Source organism: Jaculus jaculus, chromosome 1 (assembly GCF_020740685.1).
Source record: "Jaculus jaculus isolate mJacJac1 chromosome 1, mJacJac1.mat.Y.cur, whole genome shotgun sequence".
In the NCBI taxonomy this organism is placed as follows: Eukaryota; Metazoa; Chordata; class Mammalia; order Rodentia; family Dipodidae; genus Jaculus; species Jaculus jaculus.
Window position 1 is genome coordinate 245,126,608 of NC_059102.1, and position 16,966 is coordinate 245,143,573.

The following is a 16,966-nucleotide window of genomic DNA, read 5'->3' on the forward strand; positions in this document are numbered from 1 at the left end:
CCCAAGTGCTGAGATTATAGACATGCTCCATTATGCTAGGCTTTGGTTTTATTACTATATTCTCAACACTTTAATAATAAATATTTTGTTCTCTAGTATTCGAGATTAAAACCAAGGTCTTGTGCATGCCAAACATGATTTCTACCACTGATTCACACCCTGTTGCGTTTTTGTTTTTTTTTTTTCCTTAAGAAAGGATCTGATTAAAAAAAAAAAAAAAGTTTGAAAAGGGCTGTTGAGACGGCTCAGAGGTTAAGGTATTTGCCTGCAAGGCATAAGGACCCAGGTTCAACTCCCCAGTATCCATGGAAAGCCAGATGCACAAGGTGGCACATGCATCTGGAGTTCATTTGCAGGGACTAGAGCACCTGGCGTGCCTGTTCTCTCTATTTGCCTCTTTCTCAAATGGGTAACTAGATAAAATAATTTTAAAGAAAGAAGAAGAAAGGATCTCAGAAAGTAGCACATGCGGACATCAAACTATAGATCTTCCTGTTTCAGCCATTCAAGTGCTAATATTACAAGTATGGACCATCATGCCCAGCTTTTCCACACTTAAAAAAATTATTTATTGAGAGACAAGTAGGGAGGGAAAGAGGGAGGAAGACAGGTAATGATATGGAATAGGCACTCCAGGGCCTTTAGCTGCTGGAAACAAACTCCAGATACATGTGCCACCTTGTGCATCTGGCTTTACATGGGTGTTGGGGAATTGAACCTGGGTCCTTCTCCTTTACAGGCAAGTGCCTTAATCACTTAGCCATCTCTACAGCCCTTTCATACTATTTTTTATCATTAAGAACTTCCTTCTGTTCCTCCTCTACTATATACATTTATTTAAAAATTTATCAAGTTACATGTTTAAAAAAATACAAACCTTTCAATTATAAAATAATTTCCCTTTCTATTTAATCTTTTACCCATCTAACTTCAACTTTTAAGTCACTGAACACCTTAAGTGGACATTTCAGATAGTGTACATGGGTAAGACAACACATGGCCTGAGCTGAGCATGGTGACTCACATCTTTAACCCCAGAACTAGGGAGGTTGCTGAAGTAGAAGGATCACAATGATTTCTAGACCAGCCTGGGCTACAGGTTTCATTCCAAGTCAGCCTAGGCTAAAGTGATATACTACCTCAAAAAAAAACACAACAAAACAAAGAAACAGAATGAAAAAGAATGTATTTTAACCTATGCAAATAAAAAATGCAAAATAAATTTAGATTTTTCTTTGGCAAATAAATTTGATTTTTTTGTGACTGAATCAAACCTTTTAATCTCAAGAGTTGGATTATATACCTGAGTTACTATGCTATTTTATGCACTGTTACTGATCAAATCTAGAACTTTGTGAATGCTCAATAAACATACTATCAACCGAGCTACATCTTAACCCTTGGCTATGTAATTTTTATTTTCAATATTAATATAAATCTTAGTTAAGTCTCTCTGCTTTTCTAAAAAGCAGGCATTCCAGATGGCACTCATTTGCTTGAATTTCACCATGGCAATTCTTTAGAAAGGGCAAAAAGAATTTAATACATAATCATTCTGTTTTTTTTAAATTAATATCTAAAACATTTTAATAAAATCTTTGGGCTGGGAATGGTGACATACGCCTTTAATCCTAGCACTTGGGAGTCAGAGGTAGGAGAATCACCATTAGTTTGAGTCCACCGTCAGACTACATAGCAAATTCCAGGTCAGCCTCAGCTAGAGCAAGACCATACCTCAAAAAACAGCAAAAAATCAATCAAACAAAAACCCTTCAAAATATTCTATTCATTAAAAGCAAAACACTTTTTCTATGAAATAAGTATAATATATTTTAAAAAAAAATCTTTCTAAGTACTTACGCCAGTGTCATGTTGTTGCTGGGATCAAGGCCAACTTCTATAACAGTAGTACCTTCAATGTCCACTTCTTTGCAAGGGGTTGTATTTCGTCCTGTTACTCTACAGGCCTGATAAAATCCATGTGGTTTCACCCGACCAGAATCATTGCCCACAAACACCTGCAACACTACTGGCTCATTATGACCTTCCAGCTGGAACCAGATAATATGCAACAGAAACACTAATTAGCATTTCAAGTAAGCTCATTATAAAATTAAACATTTAAGATCAAATCTTGTATTGTAACAAGATTATAATAAGAAATAATTTACATCTTACCTATTCCTGAACCAACCCCCCAGCCTAAAACATTTTATAAAGAATTGGGGGCTGGAGAGATGGCTTAGCAATTAAGGCACTTGCCTGCAAAGCCAAAGGATCTCAGTTCCCAGGACCCACACAAGCTGGTGACACATGCATCTGAAGTTCAATTGCAGTGGCTCTAGGCCCTGGCACACACAATCTCTCCCCCACCCTTCTCTCTCTCAAATAAATATATATATAAAATTGGGGAGCCAGGTATGGTGGTGTACACCTTTAATTCCAGCACTTGGGAGGCAGAAGTAGGAGGATCACCATGAGTCTGAGGCCACCCTGAGAATACAGAGTGAATTCCCAGTCAGCCTGGGCTAGAGCAATACCCTACCTCAAAAAACCAAAAAATAAAAAATAAAAAAAAAAAGAATTAGATTTGTTCTGAACAGTATGGTATTGATTTTGCAATAACTACATTTTAGTATGAATTTACATGTCCTAAACTAATTTTCACATAGCCTATTTACTTATATAGGTAGATGAGAATGGATACACACTTGTTTAGACATCTGCCACCAGCACTGGTAGAAAAATACTCAACCATGTTACGGCAACATCTCCATCATCAAATGGAGTATAAATGCTAAATTTTTACTCTGCTGAAGCTGTTTCAATATAAAAGTATATGAAGGGCAGCTATATAAATAGTAAGGAGATAAGCTCTGTGGTAGTTTAATTCAGGTGTCCCCATAAACTTTAAGTATTCTAAATGCCATGTACCCAGCTGATGGCAATTTGGGATTAACACCTCCTGGAGGCAGCGTATTGTTGGGAATGGGCTTATGGATGTTATACCCAGCTTCATCTTGACAGTGTTTGGCACACTCTCCTGTTGCTGTTGCCCATCTGATATTGCCCAGGAGGTAATGTCCCCTCTGCTCATGCCATTGTTTTCTTCTGCCATCATGGAGCTTCCCCTTGAGTCTGTAAGCCAAAATAAACCTTTTTTCCCACAAGCTACTCTTGGTCAGGTGTTTTCTTCCAGCAATGCAAACCTAACTGCAACAGTAAAATTGGTACCAGAAGTGGGGTCACTGCTGCTAGACACCTGACTATGTGGCCTTGGCCTTTTAGAACTGCTTTGCAGGAAGAATGTGGACAAATTTGAAATCTTGACCTAAGAGAGGCCTTGCAGTGCTGTAAGTACAGCTTGATGGACTATTCTGGTCAGAATTTGAAAGACCTGAATGCAGTAAGAACTATGGACAGTGAGGTTTGGTTTGTGAGGGTGAGAAAGAGCTGTGCTTGGACTGGGCTAGAAGAAGTTTGTGTGAGAGGCTTGCTGTTATGCCCGTGTCCTGAGAACTTGTGCAAGGTTGCATTGGGTAGAAATGGACTGATATGGCAAAGGGATATGGCGCAGAAAAAATGAAATCTTTTGGCCGAAACTGCTGTTCATTCAGCTGCAATTGTTTGAGAGACTACATCCATTGAGGCCAGCTGACCTGCATTGGGACAATAGGATGAATGCAGACTGTTTTGAAGGGGTCTGAATGCTGAAGGAGTATGCTGTTCTTCAAAGTTTGCTTTATTCCCTCTGGATTAACAAGGTGGTAGGCCCCTGGTATTATGGAGTATAACAAATGCAGAAAAGAGAGGGACATTGAATTGCAACACAGTTTTGCATTTTGGAAATGGCCATGGGCAGTGTGAAGCAGGCTTGTTGGATTACCTGCATGTGACATGCCATGAGGATGAATCAGGGGTTGCAGCAGAGATCCAATGTAGACGCCAAGACTACGGCATTGCTGCTAAGGAGAGCTGTTGGCACCAGATGAAGTTTTCTAAGACTCTGAATAGCCTAGCTGGAGGTCACTGGTTAGAATTATCTGATTTGGAGACTTGTCACAAACTAGAGTTGTTGGACTTGGAGCCACAGAGTTTGATGTCTGCCCTATTTAAATCTTTGTGGTTGAATACTTCTTTCCTATGCCCAATGCTATCTTTTACAGTATGAATGTTTATTCTGTGTCATTATGGGTATTTTATTTATTTATTTTTTTTTTGGTATTGCAGCTGAGTTAAAAGACGGTGGACTATGGGGATGTTTGAACATCACTAGGATTAATAAAAACTATGGGGACTTTTACAGTTGAATGAATGCATTGCATTTTCTATCATGTATGATTGCCAGTTTATGTGGACCAGGGGTGGAATGTAGTGGTCTAATTCAGGTGTACCCCATAAACTTTAAATGTTCTGAATGCCATGGCCCAAGCTGATGACAATTTGGAAATTAAAGCCTCATGAAGGCAGTGTATTGCTGGGGAAAGGCTTATGAGTATTATATCCAGCTTCCTCTTGACAGTGTTTGGCACATTCTCCTGTTGCTGTTGTCTATCTGATGTTGCCCAGGAAGTGTTGTCCATCCTCTGCTCATGCCATCGTTTTCCCCTGCTACCACAAAACTTCCCCTAAAGTCCATAAGCCAAACCAAACCTTTTTTCCCAAAAGCTGCTCTTGGTTGGGTGTTTTCTGCCAGCAATGTGAACCTGATTGCAACAAACTCATTTCAAAGACTAGATACATACAAACAAGATCAAGAAATCCTGGGCTAGCACCTGATATTCGATAAAAATGCCAAAAATACTCATTGGAGAAGTGACAGCCTCTTCAGCAAATGGTGTTTTGAAAACTGGATATATATCTGCAGAAGGATGAAAATAGATTCTTCTCTCTCGCCATGCACAAGAATTAAGTCCAAATAGATTAAAGACCTTAACATCAGACCTGAAACTCTGAAACTGCTAGAGGAAAAAGTAGGGGAAACCCTTCAACATATTGGTCTTGGCAAAGACTTTCTGAATACAACCCCAATTGCTCAGGCGATAAAACCACAGATTAATCACTGGGACCTCATGAAATTACAAAGATTTTGCACTGCAAAGGACACAGTGAAAAAAGCAAAGAGGCAACCTACAGAATGGGAAAAAATCTTCGCCAGCTATATATCTGATAGAGGATTAATATCTAGGATATACAAAGAACTCAAAAAGTTAAAGAATAAGGAATCAAACAAGCCAATCAAAAAATGGGCTATGGAGCTAAATAGAGAGTTCTCAAAGGAAGAAATACGAATGGCATATAAGCATCTAAAAAAATGTTCTACGTCACTAGTCATCAGGGAAATGCAGATTAAAACTACAATGAGATTCCATCTCACTCCTGTCAGATTGGCCACCATCACGAAAACAAATGATCATAAATGTTGGCGGGGATGTGGAAAAAAAGGAACCCTTCTACACTGCTGGTGGGAATGCAATCTGGTCCAGCCATTGTGGAAAACAGTATGGAGGTTCCTAAAACAGCTAAAGATTGATCTACCATATGACCCAGCTATAGCACTCCTAGGCATATATCCAAAGGACTCATCTCATTTCCTTAGAAGTATGTGCTCAACCATGTTTATTGCTGCTCAGTTTATAATAGCTGGGAAATGGAACCAGCCTAGATGTCCCTCAACAGATGAGTGGATAATGAAGATGTGGCACATTTATACAATGGAGTTCTACTCAGCGGTAAAGAAAAATGCAGTTATGAAATTTGCAGAAAAATGGATGGACCTGGAAAGGATTATACTAAGTGAGGTAACCCAGGCCCAGAAAGCCAAGCGCCACATGTTCTCTCTCATATGTGGATCCTAGCTACAGATGACTGGGCTTCTGTGTGAGAAGGAAAATACTTAATAGCAGAGGCCAGTAAGGTAAAAAGGAGACATAAAGGGAAGAGAAAGGAAGGGAGGAGGATACTTAATAGGTTGATATTGTATATATGTAATTACTATGATTGTAATGGGGAGGTAATATGATGGAGAATGGAATTTCAAATGGGAAAGTGTGGGGGTGGGGAGGGAGGGAATTACCATGGGATATATTTTATAATCATGGAAAATGTTAATAAAAATTAAAAAAGAAAAAAGAAAAAAAAAGAAATCCTGGGCTAGGGCTAGAGTGATGGCTTAGTTGTTAAGCTAAGGGCCCAGGTTCAATTCCTTATGACCCACATTAGCCAGATGCCTAAGGAGGCGCACATGTCTAGAGTTCATTTGCAATGTCTGAAGGCTCTGGCGTGCCCATTCTCTCTCTCTCTCTCCCTCTTTCTCTGGCAAATAATAAAAAGTTTTTAAAAAAGAAATCCTGGGCCAGAACATTATGGTTTTAAAAAGTGCTATCTTAGGCATGGTGGCACACACCTTTAATCCCAGCACTTGTGGGGGGGGGCGTGGGCAGAGGTAGGTGAGTTTGAGGCCACCCTGAGACTACATAGTGAATTCTCAGTTAAATAGTTCTGATTAATTAATCACTTAAAAATCTTAGTTATGGAGCTGGAGTGATGGCTCAGCAGTTAAGGCACTTGCCTGAAAAGCCTGAGAACCTGAGTTTGATTCCCCAGTTCCCACATAAAGCTCAAGCACAAGGTGGTGCATATACCTAGAGTTCATTTACAGTGGCTAGAGGCCCTGGTGCACCCATTCTCTGTGCCTATTTCTGTCTTTCAAATTAATTACTTAGTAAAATATTTTTTAAAACTCTTAATTTTGTGGGTGAGAGGGATGGCTTAGGAGTTAAGGCATTTGCCTGCAAAGCCAAAGGACCCTGGTTTGATTCCCCAGGACCCACATGAGCCAGATGCACAAGGGGGCACACATGTGTGGAGTTCGTTTGCAGTGGCTGGAGGCCTTAGCATGCCCACTATCTTTCTCTCTCTCTCCCTCTTTCTCTGTCAAAATATATAAATTAAAATTAAAAAAAAATTTTTTTTAACTCTTATTTAATGGGTTGGAGAAGTGCCTTATAAATTAAAGGAGCTTTTTTGTAAAGCCTGCCAGTCCAAGTCCTCAGTATTCACATAAAGACAGATACACAAAGTGGTACAGGCATCTGGAGGCCTTCACACATCCACACTCACCCACTGTCTGTCTCATTCCAAGATAAATTTTAAAAAAGTTTTTTTTTAATCTTATTTTCCAGGCTGGGGAGATGGGTTACCAGATAACAGCATTTGCCACATAAGCATGAGGGCCTGAGTAGGCCCAGGACCACAGAAATGGCTGGGTATGGCCATGCATGCCTGTAACCCCAGTCCTATGAGTGTTTTCCAGGAAACTGGAAAACAGCCAGGGCTCATTGGTCAGCCAGTTTAACTAAAAAGGGCAGTTCCAGGTTCAGCGAGAGAACCCATCTCAAGACAACATGCAGATGAGTACTATCAGAAGACACTTGATGTTCTCTATGCATATGTATACACATATGTATACTCGCCAAAAACATATCTTTCAAGTTCTTAGTAATATCTTCTATATTTCTTTGTGTTCACTTTAAAATTCCTTGTTAAATATCGAATTTGTGATGAATTTAGTACAGTATCAAATATATACTATATATGTATAACATATTTACTACAGATATACTATATATATAATAAATTTATATATACACTAAGTATATATATTTCTGAATATATTCACATCTCTAAAATGAAAACTCAGAGAGTGCTAGCTCAGGCCTGTGTAATCCCAGCACCTAGCAGGCAGAGGCCAGAGGACTATAATGAATTCAAGACAAACCTGGTCTACACAATGAGACCAGTCTAAAAAAAATTTAAATTAAATTAAATAAACTAAAATTCAAAGTTATCACAATAATGTTTGGGTTTTGTTCCAATTAGACTTTCACTGTATTTTCTTCTATACCAAACTAATCATTCTACCCTACTGTTTTAGATAGCTTTTACTGATGTAAATATAATTACTAAGCTGGGCATGGTGGTACACGCATTTAGTTCTAGCACTAGGGAGGCACAGGTAGGAGGATCACAGTGACTTCAAAGCTAACCTGAGACTACATAGAGAATTCCAGGTCAGCTTGGGCAAGAATGAGATCCTACCTCGAAAAAAAAAAAAAAAAGCCATTAGTAAAATTGAGAAAATTCTTCATCTGTTACTAAGTAAATACCTTTACTGTAGGAAAGCCTTGCTGTGTTCGATCTTTTACAGAGCCACGGCTGCCCTCAGTCAGATACCTAGCTCGGTGCTGGGTCTCAGGCTGTACAACTATCTTCAGCTCCTTTCCCTCACTTTTAACAGGATACTGTCCACACAACATAGGGCTCTTCTTTACTCCACTTCCTTTTTGGTTGTCCAGTGTTCTGAGAAACAAAGCACAACATGAAGAAAATATCAAAAATAGGTTTCTATGAAGGCTATCTCAGATAAAGGAAGAAACAGAATAGGCAATATATCACTGAAAATAACTGCTTAGCTACTGACAAAATAAATACAGCCTAGAGGAAGACACAGCCTATAACCAAAGTATCTGCAAAAACATTTTCTAAACAGTTTTTAACTACATGCTATTGAAAGAATTTTGGACAGGAAAGAAAGAATGCAGGTAAGTACCAGGAGGAAGAGTGCAATTTTCACGTTGTAATTTTGTTAAAATAAAATTTTAAAATCACATGAGTCTTACATAAAGCTAAAAGATTAATTACGATAATTTTTTTAATCACACTTATAAAGCAAAAGAAAAATAAAAGTAGCAAAAGCAAATAGACCAGCACATATACAACAAAAAAAGCCTTAAAAAAAAATCCAATGATGGAGGGATAAATGTAGTATATTCTTTTGGATCTTTCAGTATATCAAAATAAAAAATTTATAATAAAAAATCAGTAATGTGATTTTTATTGGAAAATTATTAGTTTTACTCTAATCTTTCCTAGAAGTGTGATTTTTTACATTATTTTATTTGTGATTAAATGATTAAAGTTCTCAATAAAAAAAGTTATAATCTGAGTTTTATGGCATTGGTAATCTAGCCCCCCCTTCCTAAGTCAGAGTCTTAAGTAGCCCGGTCTGGCTTTGAATTCAATAGTCAAGGAGGTTGAACTCCTGACCCTCCTACCTCCACTAAGTGAAAGAATCACAAGTGTATGTCACCACACTCCACTTATATAGTGCTTGAAATTGAACTCAGGATTTGGTACATGCTAGGGAAGCAACTTTACTAACTAAACTATTCCCCAACACCACCATTTTTGGATGAAGTTTAGAAAGATTCAGTTATAGATAGGCTTAAAAATTTTTTGTTTATTTTTATTTCTTCATTTGAGAGGGACGGACAGAGAGAGAGAGAGTCTGGCAGAGAGGGAGAAAGAGAGAGAGAATGGGGTGAACCAAGGCCTCCAGCCACTGCAAAGGAACTCCAGATGCATGCACCACCTTGTGTATCTGGCTTACATGGGTCTTGGGGAATTGAGCCTCAAACCAGGGTCCTTAGGCTTCACACCCACTAAGCCATCTCTCCAGCCCCATAAATAGACAGAGGATAGAGAAAGAAGAAATACAAAGCTCTTGTCCAAGAGAGGCAAGATGGGGTTCTAGAGAACTTGGACAGAAGGAGGGAGGGAGGGATGAAGGGAGAGAAGGAAGGAAAGAGGGGGGGAGGGATGAAGAAAGGGATGGAGGGAGGAAGGGATAGAAAAATAGAGGGATGGAGGGAGGAAAAGTAGAAGGGAGAGAGGGAGGGAGGGAGGGAAGGAAGGAAGGAAGGAAGGAGGGAGGAAAAGTGGAAGGGAGAGAGGGAGGGAGGCAAAACTCCTCTGAAACAGGGAGGGTCCTAACTATCCCCCTCCCTTTTTAAAATTATTTTTTAATTTATTTACCTACAAGCAGAGACAGTCAGAAGAGAGACAGAGAATGGGTGTGCCAGTGCACCCAGCTGTTGCAAATGAACTCCTGATGCATGCACCACTTTGTGCCCCTCTCTGGCTTTATGTGGGTACTGGGAAATGGAACCTTGGTCATTAGGCTTTGCAGGCAAGTGCCTTAACTGCTGAGCCATCTCTCCAGCAACCCCCCCCCCTTCTGAAATCAACTCTTTTTTATTGTTGGGGTTGGTTTTGCTTTTGCTCTGGTTTTTAAGATAGGGTTTCATGTAGCTCAGGCTGGCCTCAAATTTTCTATGTAGCAAAGGGTGAACATGATCCTCCTGCCTCCACCTGCCATGTGTTATAATTATAAGCATGCACTACCTAGTTCTAAAATCTCGTTCTAAAATTCTGTTTTAACATGTATTTGTTTATAATGCATTTACTATGAGGAATGTATATTTAAATAAAACAACATCTTAATGTCAGGCCAGTACATTTAATCTATAAGCTAAAGCATTCCAAATACTTCATGAAAATAGGTGTTAGGGGCTGGAGAAATAGCTTGGCGGTTAAGGTTGTTCCCTGCAAAGCTAAAGGACCCAGGGTCCACATAGCCGGATGCACAAGTGAGCACCTGCACCTGGAGTTCATTTGCAGTGGCTGGAGGCCCTGGGGTGCTCGTGCTCGTGTTCTCTCTCTCTCTCTCTCTCTCTCTCTCTCTCTCTCTCTCTCTCTCTCTCAAATAAATAAGTATTTTTAAAAATTTAAAAAGAGAATAGATGTTAAATAGTATTAGAAGTTACCACTAGTTTTTCCTTTTGAGTACCATGAAACAGATTTGAAATTATCAATATATATTCATGAAGACTCAGGATCTATCATGTTTTTTAACTAATAAGAAACCAGATCCTGGGAGGAATATTAATTGACTTCAACAACAGATGAACTATAAGCAGCTTTAAACCTGGCTCTAATGTTTACCACTCCAGGTACAACCAAGTTGTTGCCTCAGCTGTCAAGAACACAGGGAAGAAGAAAGCTGTGCCTGGGGGAAAGGCACAGAAAGGTGCAGGAAAGGTGGGATGGCTCTGACACAGTAATACAATTAAGACTGACTAGATATGAGGAAAAGTTTTAAAGGTAAATGCTATGCTTCACTGTCTTCATTATTACCTGAAACATATACATGAAACATAACAGGTACTAAAAAAAAGGTTTTTTGATGAAGACAAAAAGAAATTTAAAAAAAAAAAAAAAGGAAAGCAGAGAGAAAATGGAATTTTTCAAATGGTAAGACCAGATCATAACTGGACAATACCACTGATGTAAGTTTGACATAATTAAGTCAGATTACCTGTATAAGTTACTTAAAAAGCCCTGGAAGAATAAAATTCTATAAACAAAAATAGCAAGATGAAGCTGGAACAATGGGGCAAGAAACACTATTTTTCTTCTTATCATTCTGAGTTAATTCAAAAATAGTGTACAATTCTTTACATATGAAATTCTGTAACAATCTGTTTTGTATTTTATCTTACTATCAAAACCAAAAATTGATATATATAAGCAATATGAAAATATTCTCTACAAATACATTAAAGAAATAAAAGAATCCATCACAAAATGATGATAGCACAGCTATAGTGAGTGACTAAATCATGGATTATTTTTCAAGTATTTATGATTTACATGTCTTAGTCTTACAATAAAAATGGGAAATGTTTAGTTTGAAATAGGAAGAAAACTTTTACAAAATGTTAATTAACTTGGTCAGATAGGGGTTTTATCTTTACTTATACCAACCAAGCTAACATGAAGGTAAATAAACACAAATTTTACTACTCCAGTTAAACAAATATCTGTAAATAAGATTTGTTCAGAGAATTGACAAAGTATGTATGTTAAAGCTAAAAGAAGACTAACACACGTGGAATTAAAACAGAAATATTATGTCTTCTTTCTTTCCTCCCTCTCTCTCTCTGTCTCTTTACTTTTTATTTTTGAGGAAGGGATTTTGCTATGTAGCATAGGCAGGCCTTGAACTTATTATAAACTCATGCTGGCTTCAATCTCCCAATCCTGCCTCAACCCCCTATTTGCTGTGTTTATAGGCATATAACATCATGCCTACCTCTGAAATTGTATTTTAGAAATCCTAAAAATATCATTATTCTCTAAAAGTTTAAATGTGAAAATGGAACACATGTATATTTAGCTATATGGGCACGTAAAACAATTAAAACTCATTATTGAAAAGTGTCATAAATTATAAAATGTTTTATTTTTTTTAAAGCAGAGTATCACTATAGTTTAGGCTGACCTGGAACTCACTCTGTAGCCCAGGCTGGCCTCAAACGCATAGTAATCCTCCTCCTACCTTAGCTTCCCAAGTGCTGGGGTTAAAGGCATGCACCACTACATCCAGCTCTAAATTATAAATTTTTAAGGTAAAATAACTTAATTTTTTTAAAAAATTAGGAAAGTAGCAATTCATTACATACAGACTGATGATTTTTTGGTAGTATTGGGCATCAAAGCCAGGGATTCTCTTATACTAGGCAAACTCTCTACCACGGACCTACATCATAAGGTAAAATTTTACTTCTAAATGACAACTAAAAAGTAAAATCTATTGTTATGGCATATTCTACCCAGAAGTCTTAAATGACATTTTAATCCCTTAATGATAGATAATGCTTCTGGTGGTCTATGTCACCAAATACTTTTCATTAAAAAATTCCTAAAATAAGTTTTATACCCACATGACACTGTATTCTAACTTCTAATAATCTAGAAGACACTACTGATTCTCAGTATACTGAACTGAAGAATTTAAGAATAATATGGTTATCAATATCTAAATACAAAGCAGGTTTTTGTTATTTTTCTTCTTAATAGACATTTTGAATCATAAAAATTGGTCTTTCCATCCATGGGCTATCAAGATTTCTGTTGTACCCTGAAGATAAATGCACACATATATAAAACATACTTAAAAGTTTATTTTCTAAATACCTAGGTTTATGTAAACTTCAAATTATGGCATATTATACCTTAAGCTACATATAACTTATCTCTCAAAACATTTTAAAATCTCAGGTTTCTAACATCTTTCTCATTATTGAAGAAAATAGGCAATTAGCTTGAGACTGCAAAATTGTTTTCAAGGCCTATTGTTCCAGGTATTTTACATTGGTTTCATCCTTTTTTCAATGTATTTCTTATAAATTTAAATTTTAGCCATTATCATTTTCATATACTCTTGTCATGTAATTTCCCATTACCTACGAAGATGGACATTTCTTCTGCTGCTTGATGGAGTTTCTGCTCCAAGAATTATTTCATGAAAGATTTTGTCTTGCCCAATGTCATATTTTCCCTGGGTAACCTCAAATCATGTTAAAGATATATTTATCATACAAAAGCGTAGGTGAGCAGAAAAGATAGAGGTCAAGTAATCTCTTCAATCAGCAACTACAAATCACTGTATTGACTCTCCCTATATCAAAAACTTGTACTTAATTTGAAACTTTATTTTACAGTAAGGTTCCATGGTGTAATGGTTAGCACTTTGGACTCTGAAACTTTGTTTTAGTACAAATATAAAAATGTCTTTAATTGTAACTTTATAAAAGACCTTCTCAACTTAAACCCAAATAAACAATGCATGTATTTAATGACATTCACAACTTGTGCTCCTAGTCACATTTGCTTGTGACCTTTAGTATTCATTAGATTTCACAGCCTTAGTCTGTATTTTATATTTTTATGAAAATCATGTTCCAAAATACTTCTCAAATTCCAACATTTTAGGAAAGGCTATATCTTGTTTTCTTTTAAGAAATGTCCTAACTTAGGCTTTCTAAAATTAAAACACACTTAAATTATTATTAAACTATAAAAATCCTAGAGAATTTTTTTTCTTTTCTTCTTTTCTTTATTTTTATTTTTTTGGAGGCAGAATCTCACTTTCATCCACACTGACTGAACTCACGGTGATCCTCCTACCTCAGCTTCCCTAGTGCTAGGATTAAAGGTGTGTGACACCATGCCTGGCTTATGAGCTTTTTACTTCTAATTAGTTTTTTAGACTAGCAATGGGATTCATGGTGAAATTTTGTACATATGTATAAAATTTTATACATGTGTGAATATGGACTAATTCTTGCTTAAATGATCACTACTACTTTTAAAATGTACAGAGGGAATATTTAATAAAAATTTGCTATATACATATTTTAATATAATAGAGATAAAAAATTTTACCAAGTAGTAAAGCATTCTAAAGCTTCTGGACCACTTCCTGTAACAATCTGAAATTATAAAGGAATCCTGGGTCACCCAAATAATTATACCCTGCCTCCTCCAAAACATAATTCTCCAAATCTAGTAAGTTAAATTTTACTAAGCTATATTGAATAAGTTTACTAAACTATACTGAATAAACTGTAGAAAAGTCTGTGTTATAAAAGTCTAAGTTCAGCAGTTAAATACTACAATTAGAGTACTAAAATAACCTAAAGTTAAAATAAGTTGTATTAGTCTGTATTATAGCATGAAATATTCTATAGTATCACTACTGGAATAGATAGTGTATAGTGTACAGCACAGATGAAAGGGAAAAAAAAACCTCAAATGTGTACTGTGATCCTACTACATCATCTTTCAAATAAGTAACACAAAATCACAAAAAAAAAGTAATGAAAAACATTTAGAGCTGGGCATGGTGGTATACGAGTTTAAGCCCAGCACTCAGGAGGCAGAGGTAATGGCCAGCCTGAGACTACACAGTGAATTCCAGGTCAGCTTGGGCTAGAGTGAGACCCTACCTCAAAAACCTAAAAAAAAAGGAAAAAAAAAACCACCAAATTGTTCAATGTATCAAAAAGAAAAAAAGCTTAAAACACATAAAACTAAATAATGGGAATCCAGTCATCTAATTTTTTTCTTGTTTTCGTCAATTAAAAATGAAAAACAAAAACTTAAAATCCTCTCAAAAATATGAGAGTGAACAACAGGAATTACACTGTTAAGAGAACAAATTAGTTTCTGCAGAATGTTGTAAATTGTTTTCACTAATGTCATTATACTGCTACTTATTTCTGTAAATAAAAATGTTTTGAAATCCTTTGAAAATATAAATCCATTTGAAATGTAAGTTATTTCAAAACAGATTATTTTCATTTTCTACTACCTAACTATACCCACAAGATTCCTACTGCTATAACCTATTGTTATTTTTATATTTTTCTCTAATAAAACTTGATAATTTTAAATTAATATTTTCATTTATTTCAATGATAAAATTAGCATCTTTGCTGTATATGCAAACTTGAGCTGAGCAATTAAGAAAGTTGGGAATGATTTTTTTTGTTTTGCATAATGGTGATAGAACTTTAAAAAATGTGGATACCAACCCATTTCCAGCTTTTGAGTTGCCTTTGTTGTCCGTGGTAAGCTGAGAAAGCACATAGTGAGGTGCTTTGGCACTGTCGGCATCAAATATATCCATATTAGATTCTTCACAATCTCGTCGTTTGACCCCCGGCCTCTGCTTTGGATTTCGTTTTCGTGATTTACGAGGTACCTCAGTGTTATCATTGTAGGAACTGGTGCTCATGTTACTGAAGTTGGAGGGGGAATCCTCCATCCACATACTGCAGCTCTGCTCAGATTCCAATCCACACCCCTCATCCTGGCAGGACATCCGACTGTTATCCAGCAAGTCCTCAGGTGGTGGTGAGATGTACAAAACTGTGTGCCTCTTCGGGGTTGATGGATGCTGCTGGACTGTGTTACTGGTTAACTGCTTTTCACTTACCCCTCTGTTACTTACCCCCACGGCTGAGGAGCAGCTCTCCACTTGCATAGCCTTGCTGTCGGTGACTGAGGTAGAATAAATGGTAGGGCTGGAAGAGGTGGTAAAGGAGCTGCAAGCACCGCCCATGGAGGAAGAGGAGGGAGCTGAAGAAGCATCTGCAGTGTACAATTCAACAGTAAATACACTACACATGATTTCACCTAGGCTGGCTAACAGTCCCATTGAAAATGTGATTTGTGAACTGATTGTTTTTCCCCATAATGAATAGTTGGAATTTGGTTACATTTTGAATATAAATGCTTCAAGCGATAGAAGGCCTAAGAAATACAATTTTTAAATGCCCAAATAGCATTATTTCACTTGTGTTATAATCAAGAATTGTAAAATCTAATTTAGAGTTTTAAGGTGTAAAACATGAATAAAGTTTTTATTGCCTCAACTGGACATTCTGTTGAGTTTTAATCATTTAAAATAATAAAGAAAAACCCCAATATGAAATATATGCTTGTGGTCCACATTCAATGCCAATTAAATAATTATAGAATTTGAAAAGTGGGACTGTGCTTAGCCACAAAATATTAAAATAAGTTTCTAACCTATGAAGCAGAGAACTACAGGTCATTTTTAATGCAGACACTCCCTGCTTCAGAGGCAAATCCTGGAATAAAAATATGAGAAAATAAATGAGAAAAGAGCTGCTGATTATTCCAGATATCAATTATAAAATGAGAAATAAATAGAAAAAATATATAATCAACTGAATTGGAGGCAAAATGGAACTGGTACCGTCGCTATGGTTGATTGTGGATCTATGAGAATAAAAGTGACAAAAGTCTGATTTGGAGCATGCTCAGTTGTAGAAACACTAACCACTGAGGTATCCAGAAGTTGGAAATGACAGTTCAAAAACATGAGTGATTAAAAAAAAAATCCATCCTTTAAGAGTGAATAGAAGCAGAAAAGGGCTGACTACTAAATAGATTATTCTTTTTTATGTATTTAATTATGGGCTAAGAAACTGGTTACCACTGCCCACTACCTCTCTTAAAGGAACTGCTTAACTGTGACAGAGAATTTCCTAATATGAAAATAAATCATAAATCTCATTTCTGAAGCCTAGACTCTTCCCCAAAAAAGTTAAGCACAAAATTTCTAGAGAACATTAGAATTAACTCCTATAAAATAATTTCTTTCTTTTTATACAGATGTTTTTAGACAGATCACTTTTATAGTTTAGGCTAGCCTGGATCAACTATGTAAGACTAGGCCAGCCTCGCACTC

The 16,966-nt window shown here is 36.7% G+C and overlaps 1 protein-coding gene across 8 annotated transcripts in view; it reads right to left on the minus strand.

Annotated features, from left to right (window-relative positions):
- Nfat5 (nuclear factor of activated T cells 5) overlaps positions 1 to 16,966 on the minus strand; it is a 139,460-nt gene that overhangs the window by 46,382 nt on the left and 76,112 nt on the right. For 3 of the 8 annotated variants that reach the window (XM_045146784.1, XM_045146766.1, XM_045146778.1), the window contains 4 exons: positions 16,282 to 16,343; positions 15,701 to 15,840; positions 8,169 to 8,361; positions 1,861 to 2,051 (listed from right to left, as the gene is read on the minus strand). In XM_045146784.1, coding sequence (XP_045002719.1) covers positions 1,861 to 2,051; positions 8,169 to 8,361; positions 15,701 to 15,840 — 524 coding nt within the window. In that variant the 5' untranslated portion in view covers positions 16,282 to 16,343. Of the gene's footprint in view, positions 1 to 1,860; positions 2,052 to 8,168; positions 8,362 to 15,281; positions 15,841 to 16,281; positions 16,344 to 16,966 lie in introns of all 8 variants that reach the window. The other 5 variants (XM_045146748.1, XM_045146756.1, XM_045146745.1 and 2 more) reach the window with 3 other exon arrangements.